Below are 20,779 nucleotides of genomic sequence, written 5' to 3'. Positions count from 1 at the left end.
TAAATGTCCAATCTGTAGATTTAGCCTGGCCCATCTCTAGTTCCTACTCTCCGTGTGACCTTAGTCTCAGCTTCCTCCACTGCAAATGGGCATAATGTACCAGCCTGGTCGTAAGGACCCATCTGGTAGGAAATGTTGAGGCCGCTATTAGGTGGGGAGCACATTGTAGCTCAGGGCAAAGCTTGGTGCTTCCATTTCTGACACTGCTTACCCTTTAGCTGCCCTGCACCCCTTCCTCAAGAATCTAGACCCACCCAGACCCACCCTTTCAAGCTTGGTGAGAAGGGCGCTGTGGGTCACACTGACACCGCAGATTAGAGACCGCGTGGTCATTTGGCTGATTTGCAATAGGAAGCAGAGGGCCATTGGGGGAGGGGACGGTGAGAAACGGCAGTCCTAGAAGAGTCACCACCCAAGGTCAGGGCGCCCGCGGGACAAGCTGAGAACCGCAAGGACGTCTCTCCGCAGCCCCGCCCCTCAAGAGGGCCAGAGCCTTTCAGTACCCTGAGTCACAGTACGTTCCCTTTAAGGCGTTCCGGAAAGTCACCGCCTTGGTGGACCGCCAATGAGGCGCGGTGCGTTTTGTCCCTCGCGGGCTTCCGTGGACCGGGCCGGGCGCGGGGGCGGGGCAGGGGAGCGGCGGTGGGGTCAAAGGCTACAGCGCGCACCACGTGGGCCGGTGACTCCGTCCTTCCCGCAGCGGCCGCGGCGCGCAGGGCACTTGGGTTAGTGGCGCGGCGGGCGGCGCGGACAGCCAAGCCGGACGCCTGCTCCCGCCGCCATGGTCATCAAAACGGACGAGTTGCCGGCGGCCGCCCCGGCCGACGGCGCACGGGAGCCCAGTTCGCAGGCCGGTGGCAAGGGGAGGCCGGGCGCGGCCGGTGAGCGGGGCCGGGGCCAGCGGACAGCTGGGCGGGGAGGCTGGACGGGGCAGAGCGGGCAGGTGGGTTCGGGGTTTACGGGGACCGCCGCTTTCCCTCCGCTCCGGGCCAGGTTCTGTCTCACCGGGCCGCCCCCGCCCTGAAGGTCACCTTCACTGTCGCCCCCGGCTGCGGCCTGGGTTTCGCACGTGGGGTCCCGGGGAGGACAGCGGTAGGGGGGACACGTGCGCCCCACACGCGGTTTCAGGGTGCGCCGCCGCCGCAGACTGATGGAATCGGTGCCCCACCCCCTCCGCGCGCGGGCATGGGGAGCCCTCAGGGCTCGGGGGTCACTGACACTTTTTCCGTCTGGCACCCTTCGCGCAAGGATCTCAAGCATTGCCTGTACACAGGGCTGCAGCCCTGCGAGTAAGGCTCAACCTGGGACTTCCAGGCTTGGTCTGTGGGAAGAGCGCGAGCTGGGGGTAGGTGTGTATTGTGAGGGGGCTCCTCTGGTTCATTCCGAGAAACGGTGCTTTAACCCCAGGCCTTCAGGCTCTCGTGTCTTTCCTCTTAGGTATTGGCGGGATCGGCAGACCTAGGGGTCTGCTTGCATGTGGGGGCAAAGCCAAACTCATTGGCAGGAGGAGGTGTTTGTGCCAGAACTTGATCATTAACCCGCCTTATTGCGAAAAGTGGATCAGCCCAGGGTTGCTGTTTTTAAGGCAAAGGTCATTAGTGTGGAGTGGAGCTCCTAGCTGCCCCCCATGGGGGCTTTTTGGAGGTTGCTTTGGGAGTGGCTGCAGCTCTTCTCTGGTGGGGCTTGCATCAGTTTCTCCTGGGCTTCCTCTGTTCCTTCCATCATGTCTTAGACTGCAGCCTTGAGACTGGACGCCCTTTCCCAGCGCGTCAGTTGTCGTCTCCAAATCATCCTCAGGGCCTCAGGGCTGGGTTGTGGTCCTTCTCTCCCCTGGGTGGTGGCGGGAATGTAGAACTGCCCCTGTCTTCCACTCCCCCCAACTCTTCTCAGCAGAGACTTGTCATCTTCATCTCCCTTCCTAACTTCAGTGAGTCAGGATGGGAACAGTATTAAGTAGGCTCTCTGACCCTGTCACAGTGTATTTACCTTGCATTGGGGGGTAGGTACTATAGCAGCTTTGCTGATTGCCTAGATGAGGCCAAGGTTTGGGCAGATGCTGATGACTCCAACTTGCCAGGCTTTGCCCTGATGTGGCTCTGAATCAGTGGGGCAGGCCAGATAAGAAGAGGTCTGGTCTGGCTGATTTCCCTCCTAGCATAGAGACCTGAAGAGATAAAGTGACTAGCCCAAGGTCACACAGCGCTTTAGCTGTGGGGGGCATTTGGATTTCTAGCTTATGGTCAGCATGTCAAGGCTTCCCCTATCTATCCCAGAGGAAGCCGGGACAGGCATGTTGGTTTGGTTCTATGTTGAGAACGTGGGGACTAAGGAGAGCAGAATCTGTCAGAGGATTTCTCCAAGGGCTTGTGTTAAAAAGCCCAATCTCCACTCTGTGCTGAGAGGCTCTGTTTGGGACAACCTGGGTCAGGGGAAGGCCACAGCTGTTCATTTTCTGGAAACTGGGAGCATGCTAGAGATGGGACATTGGCTCCTCATGTCTCTGGAAAGTTAGGATAGATAGTTAGGCTTTGAATTACAGCCAGTCTGAATCTATTCAAAGAAGTAGAGTGGCCTTAAATGGCGACCCCCTCCCCCCCCCGCACGCTCCCATCCAGGCTTCTGACCCTTAGGACCTAGCTGAGGAAGGCTCTCCATTCCCTTTGAGGAGGTAATCAAGGTCTTTTGGGGTGGGGGGCAAGGGTCAGTTACCTTCTTGGGAATAAAGCTGCTTTTAGGGGTTAAGAGAACAGGCAGGTTTTTCAAGTTCACAGTGGTGTGTCAAGTTCCTTCTGCCTAGGGGAGGGCTCCTTGGAGTTGAGGCCCAGAACAGAGAAGGGGGCTGGCAGACTGGGGAGGAGCTTGAAGGCTTCCACTCCCTGACCAAATGCTAAAGCTCTTCATTTGGGGAGATCTGAGTAGACAGGCTTGAGGATCATGAGACCTTCTCCAGACCTTGCAGACCTGTCTCTGGCCTGGGGGGACAGGAAGGAGACAGATACCCATATCATCAGGGTCTTCTGTAGGCTGCCTGCCAACCACTACCCCTTTCCCTTGCAGCCCTGTTCCCTGGGAGGGGGTGATGTGTCTTTCAGGGCCTTACTTCCTCCTGGAGCCTCACCTGCTGAGGCCTCGACTGGGGCGGGGCCTGGCTCTGGCACAGTCTACTGAGTGAGGCCGTGCCAGGCTAGAGAAGACACAGGCCACCTGGGATGACCCAAGTTTCTTTCTAACTCTTCCTTTCTGATGCCCATGGGGTCTCTGCTGCCAGGGCAGGGGTACACTTTATCTCTACATTCTGCCCCGGCCAGTGAGGACTAGGGGTGTGTATATGCAGTGTGCAGTTTGGGCCACCCCTGCCCATTCTGCAGAAGACCATCTTTGGTCCTTTCCCTAAGGCCCAGATCCTCAGGGGTGCCCCCTGGGGTAGGAGAGGAGGGGATGTAGAGGGTTGCTATGGCTGGAGATGGATCTGCCTCCAGGACTAAGCCCTGAGGCCTGGAGGAGGAGGGGCACTGCCTACCCGGTGGGTGCTGTGGCCTGGAGGAGTGGCACTCAGAGGCATGGATTTGCACATCTCACAGACCTCATTTTCTCTTGACCTGGCTTGCCTCTGTGTCTTGGGGCAGCTTTCTTGCTAGCCTTCTGGAGCCTCAGTTTCCTCAAGTGAAATGAGCTGGTTGAGCTGCCTGAGGGACTTGCTGTGGGATGGGCCTAGAATGAGCATCGGCTTTCTGGGAACCAGAATGGAAATGGTTGTTGTTGCTACTTAGAGGTCATTGCCAGGCTGCTCTGCCCCACCCCCTTTTCCAGAGGGTTAGGGTGTGATTGGGAAGAGGGCAGGATAAGAGGGGCTCTCCACTGGGTCAGTGTGTGTATAGGCCCCTTGGTGAGGCCTGTGGACAGGCTGAGGACCTGCTGTGTTCCTGGCCACCAGAGCTGCCTGGGATGGGACTGGACTGGAGGGGAGGGGGCCTGGAGTGAGCCTGGCTCTCCGCCGCCCCCACTCTGGTTAGTATGGATGCCGGAGCGGTGCCGGCTGGGCCCTGGCAACAAGTCAGAGGCCCTGGGAAGGCGCCCTGGCGAGGCTGGGCATGTTCCTTCTCCACAGCGGAACGGCCTTCGGCCTCTTGCTGCCAGCTCTGTTTTCCCTGAGGGAGAGACTTGGTTTTCTCCTGGCAGCGCAGGGGCTGCTGGGAAGGGAAGACAGAGCCTGCCAGTTTCGTGGTGGAGCTGGAGGCCTGGGGCACGGGTGCAGTTGTCCTCTGGGAGACCAGGGCCCATCCCCCTCCCACCAGAACCAGGGACTGCCGGAAAGGGGAGAATTGCCAGGTCACCTGCAGGGGGCAGCATGAGCCAGAGGCCTCAGCCAGCCACTTGACCCAGGAGGCAGGCGAGGTGCTCAGTGTGTGACTGGTGGACGGGGTGGCCACCTCATGGCCTGGGCCTGGGTCTGCACCAGCTGTTGCCGGCAGCTGGCTGAAGCGGTCCTGCCCCCCTCCGCTGGGGTTGGGGCTGACGAGAGGACCCCTTTGCTGGGCCTTGCCCCTGCCAGCCTGTCCTCAGGGCTCTCTATCGTGAGGGGCCCAGGGAGCCCGGACTGGGCTGGGTGCTCCTGCCCCCCTAATGGCTTCGCTAGCAGTGACCCCCTTTTTGGTGGGTACAAGGAAGTAGGCCTGAGCACTGGTAGCAGCACCACCTGGGGTCCTGGAGCCACTGGGGCCTCCTGGCCCACAGCCGTCCTTCTGGCCGACCTTGAGCAGGATGCGAGGCAGGGGGAGTGTGCCCTTCCCAGGGCTGCCCCAGCAGGCCTGGCCCCACTGAAACCCGAAGCCAGCCCGAGCTCCAGCCCTGGGCCGACCAGCTGCATGGGGGTGAGGACAGTGGCAGAGGCCAGAATGGGGGACTCGGGCAGCGCCGAGCCTGAGCCGGAGAGCTGGCCGCCTCGCTGCCATGGTGGCCCCGAGACTCCAGAGCCCGGGAGAGGGCAGCCTCCAGCTGCACCAGGTGGGCTGTGGGGGGCAGCACGCCAGGGGGGCAGCCTGTTGTGGGGAGATGACCTAGCCTTAATCCAGGGTAGGGAGACCTTCAAGGGTTTCTCAGAGGAAGGAGGAGGAGAATGGAGGCCCCTGGGAACCAGCCACGGTCCTTTGAAATCTGATAGGGGATTGGGTACCCCTGGGACATAAACTGGTGCTGAGGTCCCTTCTGGGCAGGCAAGCTCCCCATCCTAGGGAAGAGGGGTGGGAGCTGTGGCCACCCTTGCCTTTCTTCCCTGCCCCCCTTTCCCATCCTTTGTAGCCCAGGCTCAGCGCAGGCTGTCTGTCTCAGTCTGGGCATCTGACCTTTTGCTTCTGGGGTCTTAGACCTCAAAACTGCAGTACTATGCTGGGGGGGAGCCCTTCTTGCATCTCCTCTCAATCCCAGGGGCTTTCCAATAGCAGCGTCTTTCTCAAGGACCCAGTTAGGGGAAGTGCCTCCTCTTATCTGCCATTCCTCTTGCTGCCTTTTGGAAGCTGACCGAGCACCGCCCTTCCCTCCACCCTCCTGCCTGCTTGTCATGGAGTCAGCCAAATTCTCCCTTTGGAGTGGCTTCTCACCTTAGGGGCTTGGGGTGTCACTGCCTGGGGCTGCGAGCTCACTAGAGAGAGGTCCTGTGCGTCCTTGTGGTTTTCCAGAGTTTCCTTCAGGTCTGGAGGGGTGTGCTGGGGACAGGGACTGGAAGATCCTTGAAGATCCATAGTGGCCAGGATTGAGGGCGCCAGGATTGAGGCCAGTGTGTTGGCATGGTGGTGTGGGCTCTTGATAGGGGATCTGGGGTCCACTGTTGACCTTGTAGAAGCCTCTGAACTTTTCTGGACCTCAGACATCCTTATTTGGGGAAAGGAGGTTGGAGCTGTATCTCAGCCCCTGGTGCTCCTGTTTATCACTAAGCTGAGGGGACACGGGGAAGAGAAGAGGGAGTGGCTTTTCTGCATTCTCCGTGGTGTGCCCTTCTGTGCTGGGCTTATCTCCTTTCCTGAGGCCCCCAGCTCCAGGTTGATGGTGGGTCTGGGTAAGGCCCACACAGGTCTGGGGAGAAGCACCTCACCCCTAGTAGTAGGGAAGGGGAGGTGGGAGCAGAGCTGGGTGAGCTGACCTGTCTGGATTTCTCAGACAAGCAAGGGGCCAGTTCGGTTGCCAGGCCAGCCCTGGGTGGAAAGGCTCCTGGGCCAAATGGATATCCAGGCAGCCTTGTGTTTTGCCGGAGTGTTTGTGACGAGAGGTCCTTGCTCCCCAGGGCACGGAGGGGGCTCTTCCTTATTCCCTTTAGTGTCTGGGTAGAAAGGGAAGTTTTGTCACCTGCTTTCTTCTCTTCCCCACAGCTTGTGAATTGAGTGTTCACAAATACTGAACTTAACTCCCCATTTGCAGTAATTAATTCATTAATTCAGTGCCTTTCTGTGGAGCGCCAGAAAGATGGAAGGAAGATAGAGCTGCCAGCATTAAGATTCCCCCAGAATGTCAAAGAACAGTGTTCTGGGAGGTGTCACCATGTCTCTGGGGGCAGTAATCCTGTTGTCAGGGAGCATTTGGGCAGGCTTTGGAGAGGGGCGTTTATTTCACCTGGGCCTTGACGATGAGTAGGAGTTCGCTGGTATATTGAAGGCAGCGTAAACTGCGCAAAAGCACAGAAGTGGTAAGGAAGATGTGTAGCCTGTATATCGGACTTCCTGGTAGTTTACTGTATCTCAGACCTTGACAGCGAGAGCGGCAAGAGTTGAGATGTACCTCAGGCTGCCTGAGAGCGTTGGCCTAAGAAGCTTGGATCTGGCTAGCAGTGGGTTCTAAGTGGTGCTCTTGAAATAGGGGATAGTGGGTTGTATTGGGGCCAGGGCTGCAGAGGCTGCGTTCCATGACCTGCTTGGAGATTAGCTTGGGTGACTGGGGATGGAGGGCCATTTATCGAGCGGAGGCCAGCTTGTGGAGGAAGGGGGATTCCACGTCAACAGGATGAGTCTTTGGTGATGCCTAAGAGATGGCCACGTGCTGAAAAGGTTGAGTGAGGCCAGGATTGGCCAGGTTAGCTGCATGGCCGGAGGGCATTTGAGGTCCTAGGAGATCAGGTGAGATGAGGAGTGGCGGGGGCCCTGGGATGCCCATAGTCTGGACTGCCCGAGGGGGATGGAGCTAGAGAGACAAGGGATCAGTAGCTGCCAGGAAAGGGGAGGAGAGACTGAGCAGTGGTGGCTGCCACTGAGAAGTCAGACATCTTGAGGCCAGAGAAGACAGTTGGGTTTGGCCCTTGGCAGGGCACCGGTGACTCTGGGGAGACTTATTTGGGTGGTGTGCTCAGATGGAAGCCAGGCTAGAGGACTGAGGGGCAGATGGGAAGGGAGAGCCCAGGATGTGGAAGGGAGAAGGCAGCGGCCTGTGGGTGGCCAGGGGCGAGGGAAAGTTGTGCCCAGTGTGAGTGGGACTGTGGCGACTGGGTGAGTGCTGAGTGAGCCTTGGGAGGAAATGGCAGACGCCTTGGCTGGGGCCCACGTCCATCCAGGTGGATGAGGTGGATGGCCCCACTTGACTCAGCTCCTTTCTCGTTACCCGCAGAGCTGCCATCAGTCATGCTACTTAATGGGGACTGTCCAGAGAGCCTAAAGAAGGAAGAAAGGGCTGCTGAGCCGCCCAAGGAAAATGGGCTGGACGAGTCTGAGCCGGGAGAGGAGACGACTGGACAGGAGGTCATTGTCATTCAGGATACAGGCTTTTCTGTGAAGATCCTGGCACCTGGGATTGAGCCCTTCTCCTTACAGGTTAAGTGGAGGATGGGTGCTGGGGACTAGAGCATGAGCCTGTTAGGACAAGGCTGGAAAGCCATGCCTTGGCTGTCGCTTGTCCTAGCCTCGTACTGTAGGGAAAGCAGTACATCCTCACCAGCGTGGCTGGGGCCTTTTCCCTGGTAGGTGTCCCCCCAGGAGATGGTACAGGAGATCCACCAGGTACTCATGGACCGTGAAGACACGTGTCATCGCACCTGCTTCTCGCTGCACCTGGACGGCAACATGCTGGACCACTTCTCAGAGCTGCGCAGCGTCGAGGGGCTGCAGGAGGGCTCGGTGCTCCGCGTGGTGGAAGGTTTGTCTGGAAGTTGGGCAGCCTGCCAAGGGAGGGCACGCAGAGCTGGGGCCAGGTGACACTGCACCCACCCTGGCTGCTATCTCTGTGTCACAGATGAGTGCGTGGAGGCTCAGGACAGTATGGACCTTGTGGGGGCAGGATTGGAGGCCAGGTCTGTTCCTCAGTCCTTCACACATGTGCCCTCCCCCATTATTGGTTAAATATCACAGCCATGATTTTTTAAAAAAAAATTTTTTTAATGTTTTTTATTTGTTTCTGAGAGAGAGAACATGAGCAGGGGAGGGTCAGAGAGAGGGAGACACAGAATATGAAACAGGCTCCAGGCTCTGAGCTAGCTGTTAGCACAGAGCCCGACGCGGGGCTCAAACCCACGAAACTTGAGATCATGACCTGAGCCGAAGTCAGACGCTTAACCGACTGAGTCATCCAGGCGCCCCATGATTATTTTTTAAAACACAGTACCAACCAAGGGCTTGAAATCAGCTCAGTCAAATTTTGTAGATAGAAAAGTTAAATCACATAAGGAAACTCCAGTTTCATAGCCCCCAAGTACACAGGCCAGGCCCAGTGTGGAGAGCAGCTGGTGTGCTAAGACTGGTTGGCTATAAAATAAAAGCTCCTGTGAACTTGGGCCCCCAGGGGAGAAGTGGCTCAGAGGTTCTGGGCAGTGTGAGGTTATTAAGAACACACATGGAAAGATGTAACCCAGCTGTGCCCAGACTTGAGGAAACTTTTCTTCTTCCCCAGGAGTCCCCCTTAAAGTTCACAAAGCATATACTGGGGGGCAATGTTGTAGTTATGGGTCCTGGTAAGTCCTCAGGCCACCCCTGTCCAAGGGCGGCCCTGGGAGAACAGGGCTGAGGCTGCCTGTGACCCTTGTGAAAGAGAGCAGGGGCCTTTGGGTGACTCCCCGAGGCCCAGGTGTGCTGCCAGAGGCATTTCTTGTGTCCTTTGGCAGAAGGTTCTTTGCAAACAAGGATCTCTGCCTGTCAGCAGGCGGGGTGTGTGTGTGTGTGTGTGTCCAGAATTCCAGCTTATGTGCTTATAATGGAGTTGGTAATTGGTGGCCTAAAATTTGAAAATCAAGACCATCATGGAAGCACCATGGCAGACTTCTCTGTGCTGGGTGGGGCTGTTGCAGTGGGGAGTGGGCCCTGCTGATGTCCTGCCTCTCACCCCCCCCAACAGAGCCGTACACGGTACGTGAGGCCCGCATCCACGTACGCCATGTCCGAGACCTGCTCAAGAGCCTGGACCCGTCCGATGCCTTCAACGGGGTTGACTGCAACTCATTGTCCTTCCTGAGTGTCTTTACCGATGGCGACCTGGGAGGTGCAGGAGGCATTGGGGCTGGGGCTTGGGCAGAGGATCTTATAGCTGATTGGCCCGGGGCTGGTGAAGGGGCCAGGCGCCAGGCCTTACTAGCAGGAGCGGGTAGGGCTGGAGGCATCCAGACGGGCCATTTTAAGTGGGGAGATAGTTGCCCCCGGGTGGCCCTGTGCTGACCACCAGCCTCGGGTCCCTTAGACAGCGGGAAGCGGAAGAAGGGCTTGGAGATGGACCCCATTGACTGCACACCCCCTGAGTACATCCTTCCAGGGAGCCGGGAGCGGCCATTGTGTCCCCTACAGCCTCAGAACCGTGACTGGAAGGTAGGACTCTGGAGCAGAGCCAGGGAGCAGGTCTCTGGCCGGGCAGGGGCCATCTACCTGGAGGCCTGACTTGCTCATTCTTGGCCCCTCTTGCAGCCCCTGCAGTGCCTGAAAGTGCTTACCATGAGTGGCTGGAACCCACCCCCCGGGAACCGCAAGATGCACGGGGACCTCATGTACCTGTTTGTGATCACAGCCGAGGACCGGCAAGTCAGCATCACGGCGTCCACGCGGGGCTTTTACCTGAACCAGTGAGTCCCCGTGTGAGCCTGCTTCAGGTCTTCGGGCAGCCGCCCAGGGTGCCTTGTGCAGCAACCACCCTGTCCCCGCAGGTCCACGGCCTATCACTTCAATCCCAAACCCGCCAGCCCCCGCTTCCTCAGCCATTCCCTGGTGGAGCTGCTCAACCAGATCAGCCCGACCTTCAAAAAAAACTTCGCCGTGCTGCAGAAGAAAAGGTGGTGTCTTTGCTCCATCTCTGCCCCTTGTCTCCCACCCCACGAGAGGGTGGGGTGAAGCTGCCAGTGTGCGCTCCAGCACTTCTGCCCCAAGGAGCCATGCCCTCAGCCCCCAGCAGCCCAGAGCCTCCCTTCAGGGAGCTGTTAGCCAGGCCTCAAGACAGCAGCCTTAGGAGAGGTGCCCATTTGCTTCTGTTAGGCTTGCCAGGGGCGGGGTCTCAGGGCAAGAAGACACAGGCGCTGGTGGGGGCTTCTGAGAAGGAACCTGCAGCAGGGCTCTGAGCTTGGCAGGCTTCTCCATCTCCCCATCTCCCTGCCACAGGGTCCAGCGCCACCCATTCGAGAGGATTGCCACCCCGTTCCAGGTGTACAGCTGGACAGCGCCCCAGGCAGAGCACGCAATGGACTGTGTGCGAGCGGAGGACGCCTACACCTCCAGGCTGGGCTACGAGGAGCACATCCCTGGACAGGTGCCTGCACCCCGGCCCCGCCTGCCCTGGGCTCCTCTCTCCGCTCCCCTGGTGGGGGCCAGGCTGTGTTCCGTGCACCTCCCTGCAGGCTCCATCTGCTTGTCTGTCTTGTTCACTTGGGAGCCTGTGAGGCCGTCCACAGGGAGGTGGGGGAGGGGGCCGCCCAGAGCAGGGCTTGGGGCTCGGGCTGAGCCGGCATCCCCTCCCTTTGCAGACCCGGGACTGGAACGAGGAGCTGCAGACGACAAGGGAACTGCCCCGCAAGAACCTGCCTGAGCGGCTGCTCCGGGAAAGAGCTATATTCAAGGTGCCTACGGCTCTCGTGCCTGGCTCGCAGCCTCAGGCCCGTTTGCTGCCTGCCGAGAAGTGCAGTCAGGGTGCCTGCAGGGTGCTGGCTGACTTCTCACCTGCCAGCAGAGCAGGCCACCCCAGTTCTTTTTTTTTTTGGCCTCTGTGGGACTTGCTGTCCACCGGCTGGGTGGGGAGGGGGACCTGCTCCATTGTGGGCTGTGTAACCGGGTTCTTCCAGCCTCCTGCCTGCCACTGTCTGCCTTCGGGACCTTGCCTGGGCACACACGTGATGTTGTCTGGAGAGATGAGGAAGAAAAGCTTTCACAAAAGCTGTTTTTAATCTCCCATAGTTTTCCTGCCTAGGGATGGCAATGGTAAAAATCAGATCCAAGTGGTTTGAGTACTAACATTGCCGGGGGCTGGGTCAGGCATGTGATCAGCATCATCTCCTGTAATCTCTCAGACACCTTGTGAAGGTCCATACTTGCATCGTCGCTGCTTTACAGACAGGGGAAACAGGTCTGAGAGGTGACCTGGCCAAGTTCACCTTGCACATAATTGGTGGACCCAAGATCTGGTCCAGCCCTTCTCCTCTTTGTTAATCACTAAGCTGTGCTGTTTCTGAACATAAGTATTACATTTATTTCAAAAAATGGGTTTCTTTCCCTTTTCCAAGTGTGAGGAAGCTAAGGTTCGTGCCCCTTGGCCCTCGGAGCCATCCACCTGGCCTCCACTGTCTAGGTGAGCGTGGCCAGGTGTGCCCAAACCTGGGACTCTCAGGATGGCACCTCTCACCCTCCCTACCTCGGCCCCTCTCAGGTGCACAGCGACTTCACGGCTGCAGCCACACGGGGTGCCATGGCGGTCATCGACGGCAACGTGATGGCCATCAACCCCAGCGAGGAGACCAAGATGCAGATGTTCATCTGGAATAACATCTTCTTTAGCCTGGGCTTTGATGTTCGCGACCACTACAAGGACTTTGGTGGGGACGTGGCGGCCTACGTGGCACCCACCAATGACCTGAACGGTGTGCGCACGTACAATGCCGTGGACGTGGAGGGGCTGTACACGCTGGGGACGGTGGTGGTGGATTACCGTGGCTACCGCGTCACAGCCCAGTCCATCATCCCTGGCATCCTGGAGCGGGACCAGGAGCAGAGTGTCATCTACGGCTCCATTGACTTTGGCAAGACAGTGATGTCGCACCCTCGGTACCTGGAGCTGCTGGAACGCACCAGTCGGCCGCTCAAGATCCTGAGGCACCGGGTGCTCAACGACCGCGGTGAGGAGGTGGAGCTCTGCTCTTCCGTGGAGTGCAAGGGCATCATTGGCAATGACGGGCGCCACTACATCCTCGATCTGCTGCGCACCTTCCCCCCTGACCTCAACTTCCTGCCTGTGCCCGGCGAGGTGCTGCCCGAGGAGTGCACCCGCGCCGGCTTCCCCCGGGCCCACCGGCACAAGCTCTGCTGCCTGCGCCAGGAACTGGTGGATGCCTTCGTGGAGCACAGGTGAGGGGCCAGGCCTTTGAGGGCACCCAGCCAGTTGACTGGTTCTGGGGTCTGATCCTTGACGGGAAGCACTTTGGAAGGTGAAGAAGAGCCAACTTTGGCCCCTGACCCCGGTCACGACAGTCCCAGCCCCGCCCACTGACCTCAGGCTCCACAGCACGGTCGTCCGAGAGCTTTACGTGGGTCACAAGGTAGCAGTCAGCTAGCTTGGTGGCTCTCGACCAAAGTGGCACTGTTTCTCTGAGGAACATCTGGAAATCTGCTACTGTGTTTTTAATGCCCTGGTACCAGGCCGTGTCACCACCACTGACATTTAGTGCTTCTTTGTCTGCCACACTGAGTGCCCCTTACCACGATCAGTTTCCTCAGAGCCTGTGGGGATGCTGTCACTTTCGAGCTTGGCCTGCGTGTAGCCCCTGGCTTCTCCTCTGATGCTCCAGCCATCCTTTCTGTTGGGAGGGTCTCAGCTTTGGCTGTGACCTGCCGTCGCCTGCTGGAGTTGCTGGGGTGGGATGTGGCCCCATGCCGACACAGGCCGGGAGTCTGGGGGCTGCCCTGGTCCCTGCCGCCAGCGGGAAGCCTCTGGGCCACCGATGCTTCTGGTACCGTTTTCCCATCTCACGCTCTGCCCTGTCTGCCGCGTTCCAGGTACCTTCTCTTCATGAAGCTGGCCGCCCTGCAGTTGATGCAGCAGAAAGCTAGCAAGATGGAGAACCCCACCTCACTGGAAAACGGTGACCCCCTCGCCTCGGAATCGAAGCCTGAAGACCCTCCAGGGCCCGAGGCAGGAAGCGAGGAGGAAGGTGGCAGTGCCAGCGGCCTCGCCAAGGTGAAGGAGCTGGCAGAGACCATCGCCTCGGACGACGGGACAGGTGGGGTTGCTGTGCCTGCGGGGCGTGGGGAGCCCCGGTTCTGCCCTGATGGCTGGTGCTGGCGGTGGCTTGCCCCAGCCGGGGGAGAGGCCGGTGGGTATCTCTGTGCGGAGCTGGAGAAGGCTCGGGGCAGCACGGCCGCCCCCACTGATGGCGGAGTGGGGCTGCCTCCGAGCTGGCCGTGTCTCCACAGCAGACCCTCGGAGCCGGGAGGTGATCCGCAACGCGTGCAAGGCAGTCGGCTCCATCAGCAGCACAGCCTTTGACGTCCGCTTCAACCCTGACATCTTCTCCCCAGGCAGGTGTCCGTTAGCCGGGCAGAAGAGTGCGCGGGCTGTCTTGGGGCCCTGGGTCTGGTGTGCGCTGGCCTCCCTTCTGCCCAGCTCAGGCCTCTGCCGTCCCTCCCACAGGGGTTCGTTTCCCCGAGTCCTGCCAGGAGGAAGTTCGGGACCAGAAGCAGCTGCTGAAAGACGCTGCTGCCTTCTTGCTCTCCTGCCAGATCCCCGGCTTGGTGAGGGAGGGGCCGTAGGGGTGGGGGAGGCCCTGGTGCTTCATCTGTCCGATTCTGGAAGCTTGTGGAACCTTCGCAGGAGTAACTCCTTTAGACTTGCTGATCTGTGAGGCAGGTGGGGCAGAGCGCTTGTCACCCTCGTATAGATGGGGCTGCTGACCCAGAGAGGCCAAGCAAGGCGTCTGGCACAGGCTCTGCTCCGCCTGGCCTGCCACAGCGGCTGGCAGCTGGGGGTCTGGTCCTCTGAGCCCCTGTGTGACGAGACAGCTGACTGAGGGGGCATTGGGGCATGTGGAGAAAGAATTGGGGGGAGGATCCTGTCCTTACCCCCCAAGCTTTGTACATAGGCTTCTTGGATGATTGGGCATTTGTTCCCTACTGAGGTAGTCCCGCTGTCAGGTGGCACGCTGGTCTCGGATCCACGAGCCCAGTGTTCTATGCTAGCTGCCCTGGGCCCCTGCCTGACCTCTCTGAGCTGTGCCCCCAAGTGGCTGCCACTGCCCCATCCTGCATGGTCGGGAGAGTCTTTGCTGCCTGTGGGGCTCTGCCGACAGGGCTCCCTCACCCCTGCCCCGCTTCGGAGAAGCAGATGCTTCCCATTTGCTTCCCCCTGACTGCCGTTCTATTTTCTTGTCGCTTGTGCAGAGGCCGGGGGCACATTCTCACGTCCTGGCTGCTGCTTTGTTTTCTTCCCTCTTCCCAGCTGTGAGCTGGGGTCTTAGTCCCCTCCTTCCCTCAGGGCCCCAGGATAGCATGAGCTTCCCACCCCCTGCCCCCGGAAGACCCAAGGTGGGAGGAGGCAGAGGGCTCAGGCTGGGGGGCCCTGACCTACTGCAGCCCGCAGGTGAAGGACTGCATCGACCATGCGGTGCTGCCCATGGATGGGGCCACTCTGGCCGAGGTGATGCGCCAGCGTGGCATCAACATGCGCTACCTGGGCAAGGTGCTGGACCTGGTACTCCGGAGCCCAGCCCGAGAACAGTTGGACCACATCTATGTGAGTGATGCTCGGGACGGGACAGTTGGGCTGGATGGAGGCCTGGGGCCCAACCAAGACTCCCTTCTCTGAACTCTTGCAGAAAATTGGCATTGGAGAGCTCATCACCCGCTCTGCCAAGCATATCTTCAAGACATACTTACAGGTACTGCTGTTCCCACCGCAGCCTGAGGGTGGGTGGTAGGTTGGGCAAGAGTCCCGGGTTGGGGCCTGAGGGCCCTTGTGACTTGAGTCAAACCTCCTTCGCAGGGAGTGGAGCTCTCGGGCCTCTCGGCTGCCATCAGCCACTTTCTGAACTGCTTCCTGAGCTCCTACCCCAACCCCGTGGCCCACCTGCCCGCCGACGAGCTGATCTCTAAGAAGAGGAACAGGAGGAGGAGAAACCGGCCCCCAGGGGCAGCAGATAACACGGCCTGGGCTGTCATGACCCCCCAGGAGCTCTGGAAGAACATCTGCCAGGAGGCCAAGAACTACTTCGGCTTTAGCCTCGAGTGGTACGTGGCAGCACGGGGTGTCGGGCTCCCGGCGGCGCGGGGGCAGCGGTTGCAGGGCGTGGGCTAGGACAGTGGAGGGCTGCTTGCTGGGAGGGGGGTGGGATGGCAGCTGAGGGCGGGTACTTGGTCTCCGTCCTCTCGCGGGGAGGCAGCCGCCCAGACCCACCCGCCGCCTCCCTCCACAGCGAGACCGTGGACCAGGCTGTGGAGACCTACGGGCTTCAGAAGATAACCCTGCTGCGGGAAATCTCCCTGAAAACCGGGATCCAGGTGTGGATGGTTGAGGGGGCCCTTCCTAGCTCCCGTGGGGCTGGCGGGGATGTGGGGGGAGGTCGGGTGGGAGGTATTGGCCGTTTGAGCCCAGGGCTGAGGCTGTCTTTGGGCGTTGGGCTGTGTCCCCCAGATCCTGCTGAAGGAGTACAGCTTCGACAGCCGCCACAAACCCGCATTCACCGAGGAGGATGTGCTCAATATCTTCCCCGTGGTCAAGCACGTCAACCCGAAAGCCTCGGATGCCTTCCACTTCTTCCAGAGTGGGCAGGCCAAAGTACAGCAGGGTGCGTGGCCAGGTGTGGCTGGGGGGTGGGGGTCCCCTGGCCCAGCCCTGACCTTGCTGCCCTTGGGGGTGCCCTGCAGGCTTCCTGAAGGAGGGCTGTGAGCTCATCAATGAGGCCCTGAACCTGTTTAACAACGTGTACGGAGCCATGCACGTGGAGATCTGTGCCTGCTTGCGCCTCCTTGCTCGTCTCCACTACATTATGGGTGACTACGCCGAGGTGGGCCTTGAGCACCCTCCAGGCTGTGTCCGGAGGCCTTGGGGCCCGGCCTGGCTCTGGGGGATGGCAAGTGAGGGAGCCGGGGCCGTGTTCTCGCTCCGTGCCACAGGAGGCAGGAGCCCAGGCCTGGGCACCGGGGCCCTCACTGCGGGGCTGAGACACCGTTCTCCTCGGGGTCCCCTGGGAGGAGCAGGCAGAGACCGGGGAGACCCCGGGGAGTTGCTGGTCCTGCCTGGGAGAGCCGCCTCGCTCGCAGACTGAGTGCTTCACGGGGACCGTGGGAAGGATAGTCTCAGACTCACAGTACCCAGGGCCTCACAAGAGCCGCGCAGAGCTGTCAGTAGCGTCTCTCAGCATTCCTCGGCCTGCAGGTGGCCGCCTGCCTCGTCAGGGGGCGTCGGGGCACAGGAGACCTCCGCTTGTCCTTCAGCTGTAGATTTTTTCATTTATGTATGCCTTTTAAAAATTACTATTGCTTTATTTTTAGCTTAATTTCAGATTTAAGCATAGATTTTGTTAGGGGCAAGAGGCTCAAGACCAGCTATTTACAAAGGCCTCAGTGGGGCCTGGCATTCCGTGCTCCCGCAGCCGCGTGGTGAACACTCCTCTGCTGAGGAGGCTGGGCTACTCAGGGGCTCTGCGGGGGCCAGACAGACTCGATGCAGGGCAGTGCCCGCGCCGGGGTGACGGTTCCCCACCTCTCCCAGGCCCTGAGTAACCAACAGAAGGCTGTGTTGATGAGCGAGCGAGTGATGGGCATCGAGCACCCCAACACCATCCAGGAATATGTGAGCGGTTGGGGGCGGGGCCCATGTGGGGTTGGGGGCAAGGGGGGTGCGCTGGGCCTGGGGGCCCCCGGCCTGACCCAGCTGCCCCCGCAGATGCACCTGGCCCTGTACTGCTTTGCCAGCAGCCAGCTGTCCACGGCCCTGAGCCTGCTGTACCGCGCCCGCTACCTCACGCTGCTGGTGTTCGGGGAGGACCACCCAGAGATGGCGCTGCTGGACGTGAGTGCTGGGGAGGGGCAGCGGGACTAGCCCCGGGCCCGGAGAAGCAGCACTGACCGGGGCCCTCCCCACTGCCCCCAGAACAACATCGGGCTGGTGCTGCACGGAGTGATGGAGTACGACCTGGCACTGCGCTTCCTGGAGAGCGCGCTGGCTGTCAGCACCAAGTACCACGGGCCCAAGTCCCTCAAGGTGGCCCTCAGGTGAGTTATGGTGGCTTAGGGGCAGGGGGAGCGCCCAGAGCCACAGGGACGTGGTCCCAGAAGGCACTTAGATGGAGGGTGGGATGTGGGATCTAGCATCCTGTCTTCCGTCTTGACTCCTGAGGAATTTTCTCTAAACTTCCATCTCTACTCCGATTCCCGGGTTTCTTTGCTGCCATCGGGTAGATTCCAGAGTGGCATCTAGAGTAGTCCCAGCACCCCCGTCAGGCCCCCAGCGCCATCCCACTCGGGTCCCTTCTGCCCCCCACATGCCTCCTTGCAGCCATCACCTCGTCGCCCGGGTCTACGAGAGCAAAGCCGAGTTCCGGTCAGCCCTGCAGCATGAGAAGGAGGGCTACACCATCTACAAGACCCAGGTGGGCCGCGGCAGGGGCGGGAAGGGTGGCGCCGGGCCCCGGGGCTGCGGCTTCGCTGATGCCTTCCTGCCTGTGCCGCCTGCCGCGTAGCTGGGCGAGGACCACGAGAAGACCAAGGAGAGCTCCGAGTACCTCAAGTGCCTGACTCAGCAGGCCGTGGCCCTGCAGCGCACCATGAACGAGATCTACCGGAACGGCTCCAGCGCCAACATCCCGCCCCTCAAGGTACGCGGCCCCCTTTCCCCTGCGCACCCACACCCCGGCCTCCCCTCTCCTTCCCGCACTCGCACCCCGACATACCCCTCCCCCTTCCCGCGCACACCCGCACCCCGGCCTCCCCCGTCCACGCGCGTGGCACCTGCACCCCGGCCTCCCCCGTCAATGCGCGCGGCACCCCGCACCCTGGCCGCCCCATGGGCGCTCTCCAGCTCATCGCTGCGCCCCTCAGTTCACAGCCCCCAGCATGGCCAGTGTCTTGGAACAGCTCAATGTCATCAACGGCATCCTGTTCATTCCTCTCAGGTGAGGCACCCTCTGCCTGCACTCAACACCCACATGGAAACTGGCTTTCCTTTTTGCTTAAGCTCTATAATGGGTTGTCGTGGCTCCGAATTGCAAAGTGCAGCCAGTGGTAAGGAGTTCCCTGTGAATCTTTCAGGAGATAGCCGCGTAGTTGAGCAAGCACGTGTCTGTAATCTTTTCCCTTTTTTATTAGCACAACAATTGTAGCAGACCGTGCACATGGCTCTATCTTTTTCTGCACTTAACATACCTTAACAGCCTTTCGTTGTCAGTGGGGAGGGAGCAGCTTCTGTTCTTTGTCCGGTTTCCTGCTGCCTCCATGTGGGGCCGGGCCTCCCACGTGGCCTGAGAGTTCTGCTGTGGCTCCCTTCGTGGGCTTCTCAGTCCTGCTGCCCTTCCGCCAGCGGAGTACCGGGGTCCGCGCAGCCTGGGGCCGGGGCGCTGACAGAGTACCTGCTGCGTGTGTCGCCCCGGGCCAGACCACGTGGTGCTTTGGCTTGGAACTGGGGGTGAAGGCTGAGCGGGAGCCAGGCGTTCACTGTGTCAAGTGCCCCGAGTTCTTACTGTTGTAGCGCTCAAGGGCCTTTTTGCTCTGGGGAGGAGAGTGCTTGTTCCACACGTTTCCCCCCTCAGTCGCCCCCCCCTCCCACCCACACCACACACACACACACACACACACACACTCACACACTCACGAGGCTGATCCTGCCCTAGGTTTACACACACACACACACACGAGGCTGATCCTGCCCTAGGTTTAATTTTAACCAAGGTGGGTGGGTAAAGGTGACAGAGGGCCAGGCTTGCTCTGACACCTGCCCTTCACCCCGTCCTTCCGCTCAGCCAAAAAGACTTGGAGAACCTGAAAGCCGAGGTGGCCCGGCGGCAGCAGCTCCAGGAGGCTGGCAGAAGCAGGGAGAAGGCCGAGGAGCCCATGGCCACAGAGCCTGAGCCTGCGGGGCTTCCAGAGGATTCAGCCTCCGGGCCCCAGGCTGCCAAGGACCCTTCTTCCCCAGGCTTGCAGGGGTAGGAAGGGAGAGACAGATGGACAGTCAGCCAGCTGCCCCGCTACCCAGTCCAGACTCCAGGAGAAGGGGGCGTGCCCTACAGATCGGGACAGGAAGCTAGTCCCTCTTCTGCCATGTTTCCAACCCCCACCCCACCCCAGCATCCTCCTGGGACCCTGGCCTGCCTGCCTCCCCGCCCCCCAAAGATGTTTTTGCACTGGTTCAATGAATATACGATGCAGAGGCCTAATTGAAGACACGCGAATGGAGTGTGTGGGCGTCTGTTCCCAGTTGGGGGGCAGGTGCCCCTTGCGGCCCCCCATCCACAAGCAGGTGTGTGCGAGGGTATCCATGCCCGTGAGTGTTTCAATCCGTCCTTCCTAACTTGTACATATAGCCCTGTGTCGGTTCTGAGTGGATGACGTGAAGATGAGATTTCTCAGGTCATTTGAATGTTTGACATTATGGCTGCTGCTTTTGCTGCCTCTGTCCCCAGGCCTGACCGGGCTTAGAGTCCCGGTTTGAAGCCAAAAAGAGGGGAGCTTTCCTGTGTCCTGGGATGGGGAGTCAGAGCTCTGTGGCAGGGCCGTGGGTAGGGGCGCACTTTAGCTTTGTGGTGAGGTCAGAGCCGCAGGGGCTTTGCTGGTCATGACTGGGCCTTGCCTTGCTATGCTGGGGGGGGCGGGGGAGAAGGGTGGGCAGCGGTGGCTCCTCAGACAACCCTGTTTCCGGCCCTGGGCCCTGGCCTGTCTGCCCTTGGGCCCCGGCAGGAGGCACTGTCTCCCCAACTTCCTGCACCCCAGCTGGGGATAAACTTAGGGGCTACAGTCTGAATGTATCCTTCTCCCTGTTTTAACCAGAGCTGCCTGACGCACAGTGGGGCCGGGCTGTGTGAGGGACTAGGGCAGCCGGGGCTGAATCATGGATCCTGAGGGGAATTTACTAGATGTAGGAGTGATTGCCACTTGTTTGTGGAGCCCAGCTCCCTACCTGGTCCTTGTCACACAAGCACCTCCTACAGAAAGGAGCTCTGGGGCCGGGAGGCCCTCCCGTGGAAGGGGTGGCTCCCATGAGCCCCAGCTCCTCCCTCTCCCGCCCACCCACGCCGCTTCTCTGTGCCTGCTGTCAGAGCCCTGATGGGGGCGGTCGCCACCCTGGTGAGCCCGACGGGGCCATCTGGGCCTGGGCCTCTGTCCGGTGGCTTTGCGGGGGGTGCTGCTTAGGGGTACGGTCTGTCCAGATTCCTCGTTTAAAAGGCAGTGGGTGTGAGCTAGCAAGCGAAGCCTCCCCACCGCTGATCAAGAACTTTTTCTTGTTTTTAAACCATCACGTCTTCATTTCACATTGGAATAAAGTGAGTTTTTGAAACCTGCTGCCCCAGCCTCTCCTGTGTGATCTGTACCAGTCTCTTTTGGCCCGTAGGGTTGTTGCCAGAAGTATTATTACTAGTAGAAGAGGTATTTTGTTTTGTTCTTTAATTTTATTTAAAACCAAGTTAGTTAACATATAGTGT

The 20,779-nt window shown here is 59.9% G+C and overlaps 1 protein-coding gene across 2 annotated transcripts; it reads left to right on the top strand.

Annotated features, from left to right (window-relative positions):
- Positions 1 to 781: 781 nt before the first annotated feature.
- On the top strand, positions 782 to 20,641 carry CLUH (clustered mitochondria homolog). Of its 2 annotated transcripts, none has more exons than XM_039253374.1 (26): positions 782 to 881; positions 7,588 to 7,790; positions 7,941 to 8,112; positions 9,304 to 9,447; positions 9,643 to 9,767; positions 9,864 to 10,018; positions 10,100 to 10,225; positions 10,548 to 10,695; positions 10,910 to 11,002; positions 11,806 to 12,500; positions 13,149 to 13,372; positions 13,566 to 13,670; positions 13,783 to 13,883; positions 14,728 to 14,880; positions 14,963 to 15,025; positions 15,130 to 15,374; positions 15,560 to 15,644; positions 15,778 to 15,931; positions 16,011 to 16,150; positions 16,858 to 16,938; positions 17,032 to 17,157; positions 17,239 to 17,360; positions 17,644 to 17,737; positions 17,828 to 17,962; positions 18,186 to 18,259; positions 19,103 to 20,641. In XM_039253374.1, the coding sequence occupies exons 1-26, from the start codon at positions 782 to 784 to the stop codon at positions 19,287 to 19,289; spliced, it is 4,050 nt and encodes a 1,349-aa protein (XP_039109305.1). In that variant the 3' UTR covers positions 19,290 to 20,641. The 2 variants fall into 2 exon arrangements, with proteins under 2 accessions (XP_039109305.1, XP_039109316.1); XM_039253385.1 differs by having other exon boundaries at positions 13,569 to 13,670; positions 19,103 to 19,289.
- Positions 20,642 to 20,779: the final 138 nt, after the last annotated feature.

This window comes from Hyaena hyaena, unplaced genomic scaffold, assembly GCF_003009895.1.
Source record: "Hyaena hyaena isolate Hyena2069 unplaced genomic scaffold, ASM300989v1 scaffold_10, whole genome shotgun sequence".
NCBI lineage: Eukaryota > Metazoa > Chordata > Mammalia > Carnivora > Hyaenidae > Hyaena > Hyaena hyaena.
Note: the sequence above shows the minus strand (reverse complement) of the source record. Positions and strands in the feature narration are given on the sequence as shown.

What these genes read in the sequence shown, in the direction of transcription:
- CLUH (XM_039253374.1), top strand. Translation starts at nt 782, where the DNA reads ATGGTCATCAAAACGGACGAGTTGCCGGCGGCCGCCCCGGCCGACGGC. An exon ending in GCCGTGCTGCAGAAGAAAAG is followed by an intron (nt 10,226 to 10,547) that starts GTGGTGTCTTTG and finishes TCCCTGCCACAG; the next exon opens with GGTCCAGCGCCACCCATTCG. An exon ending in TTCGGCTTTAGCCTCGAGTG is followed by an intron (nt 15,375 to 15,559) that starts GTACGTGGCAGC and finishes CTCCCTCCACAG; the next exon opens with CGAGACCGTGGACCAGGCTG.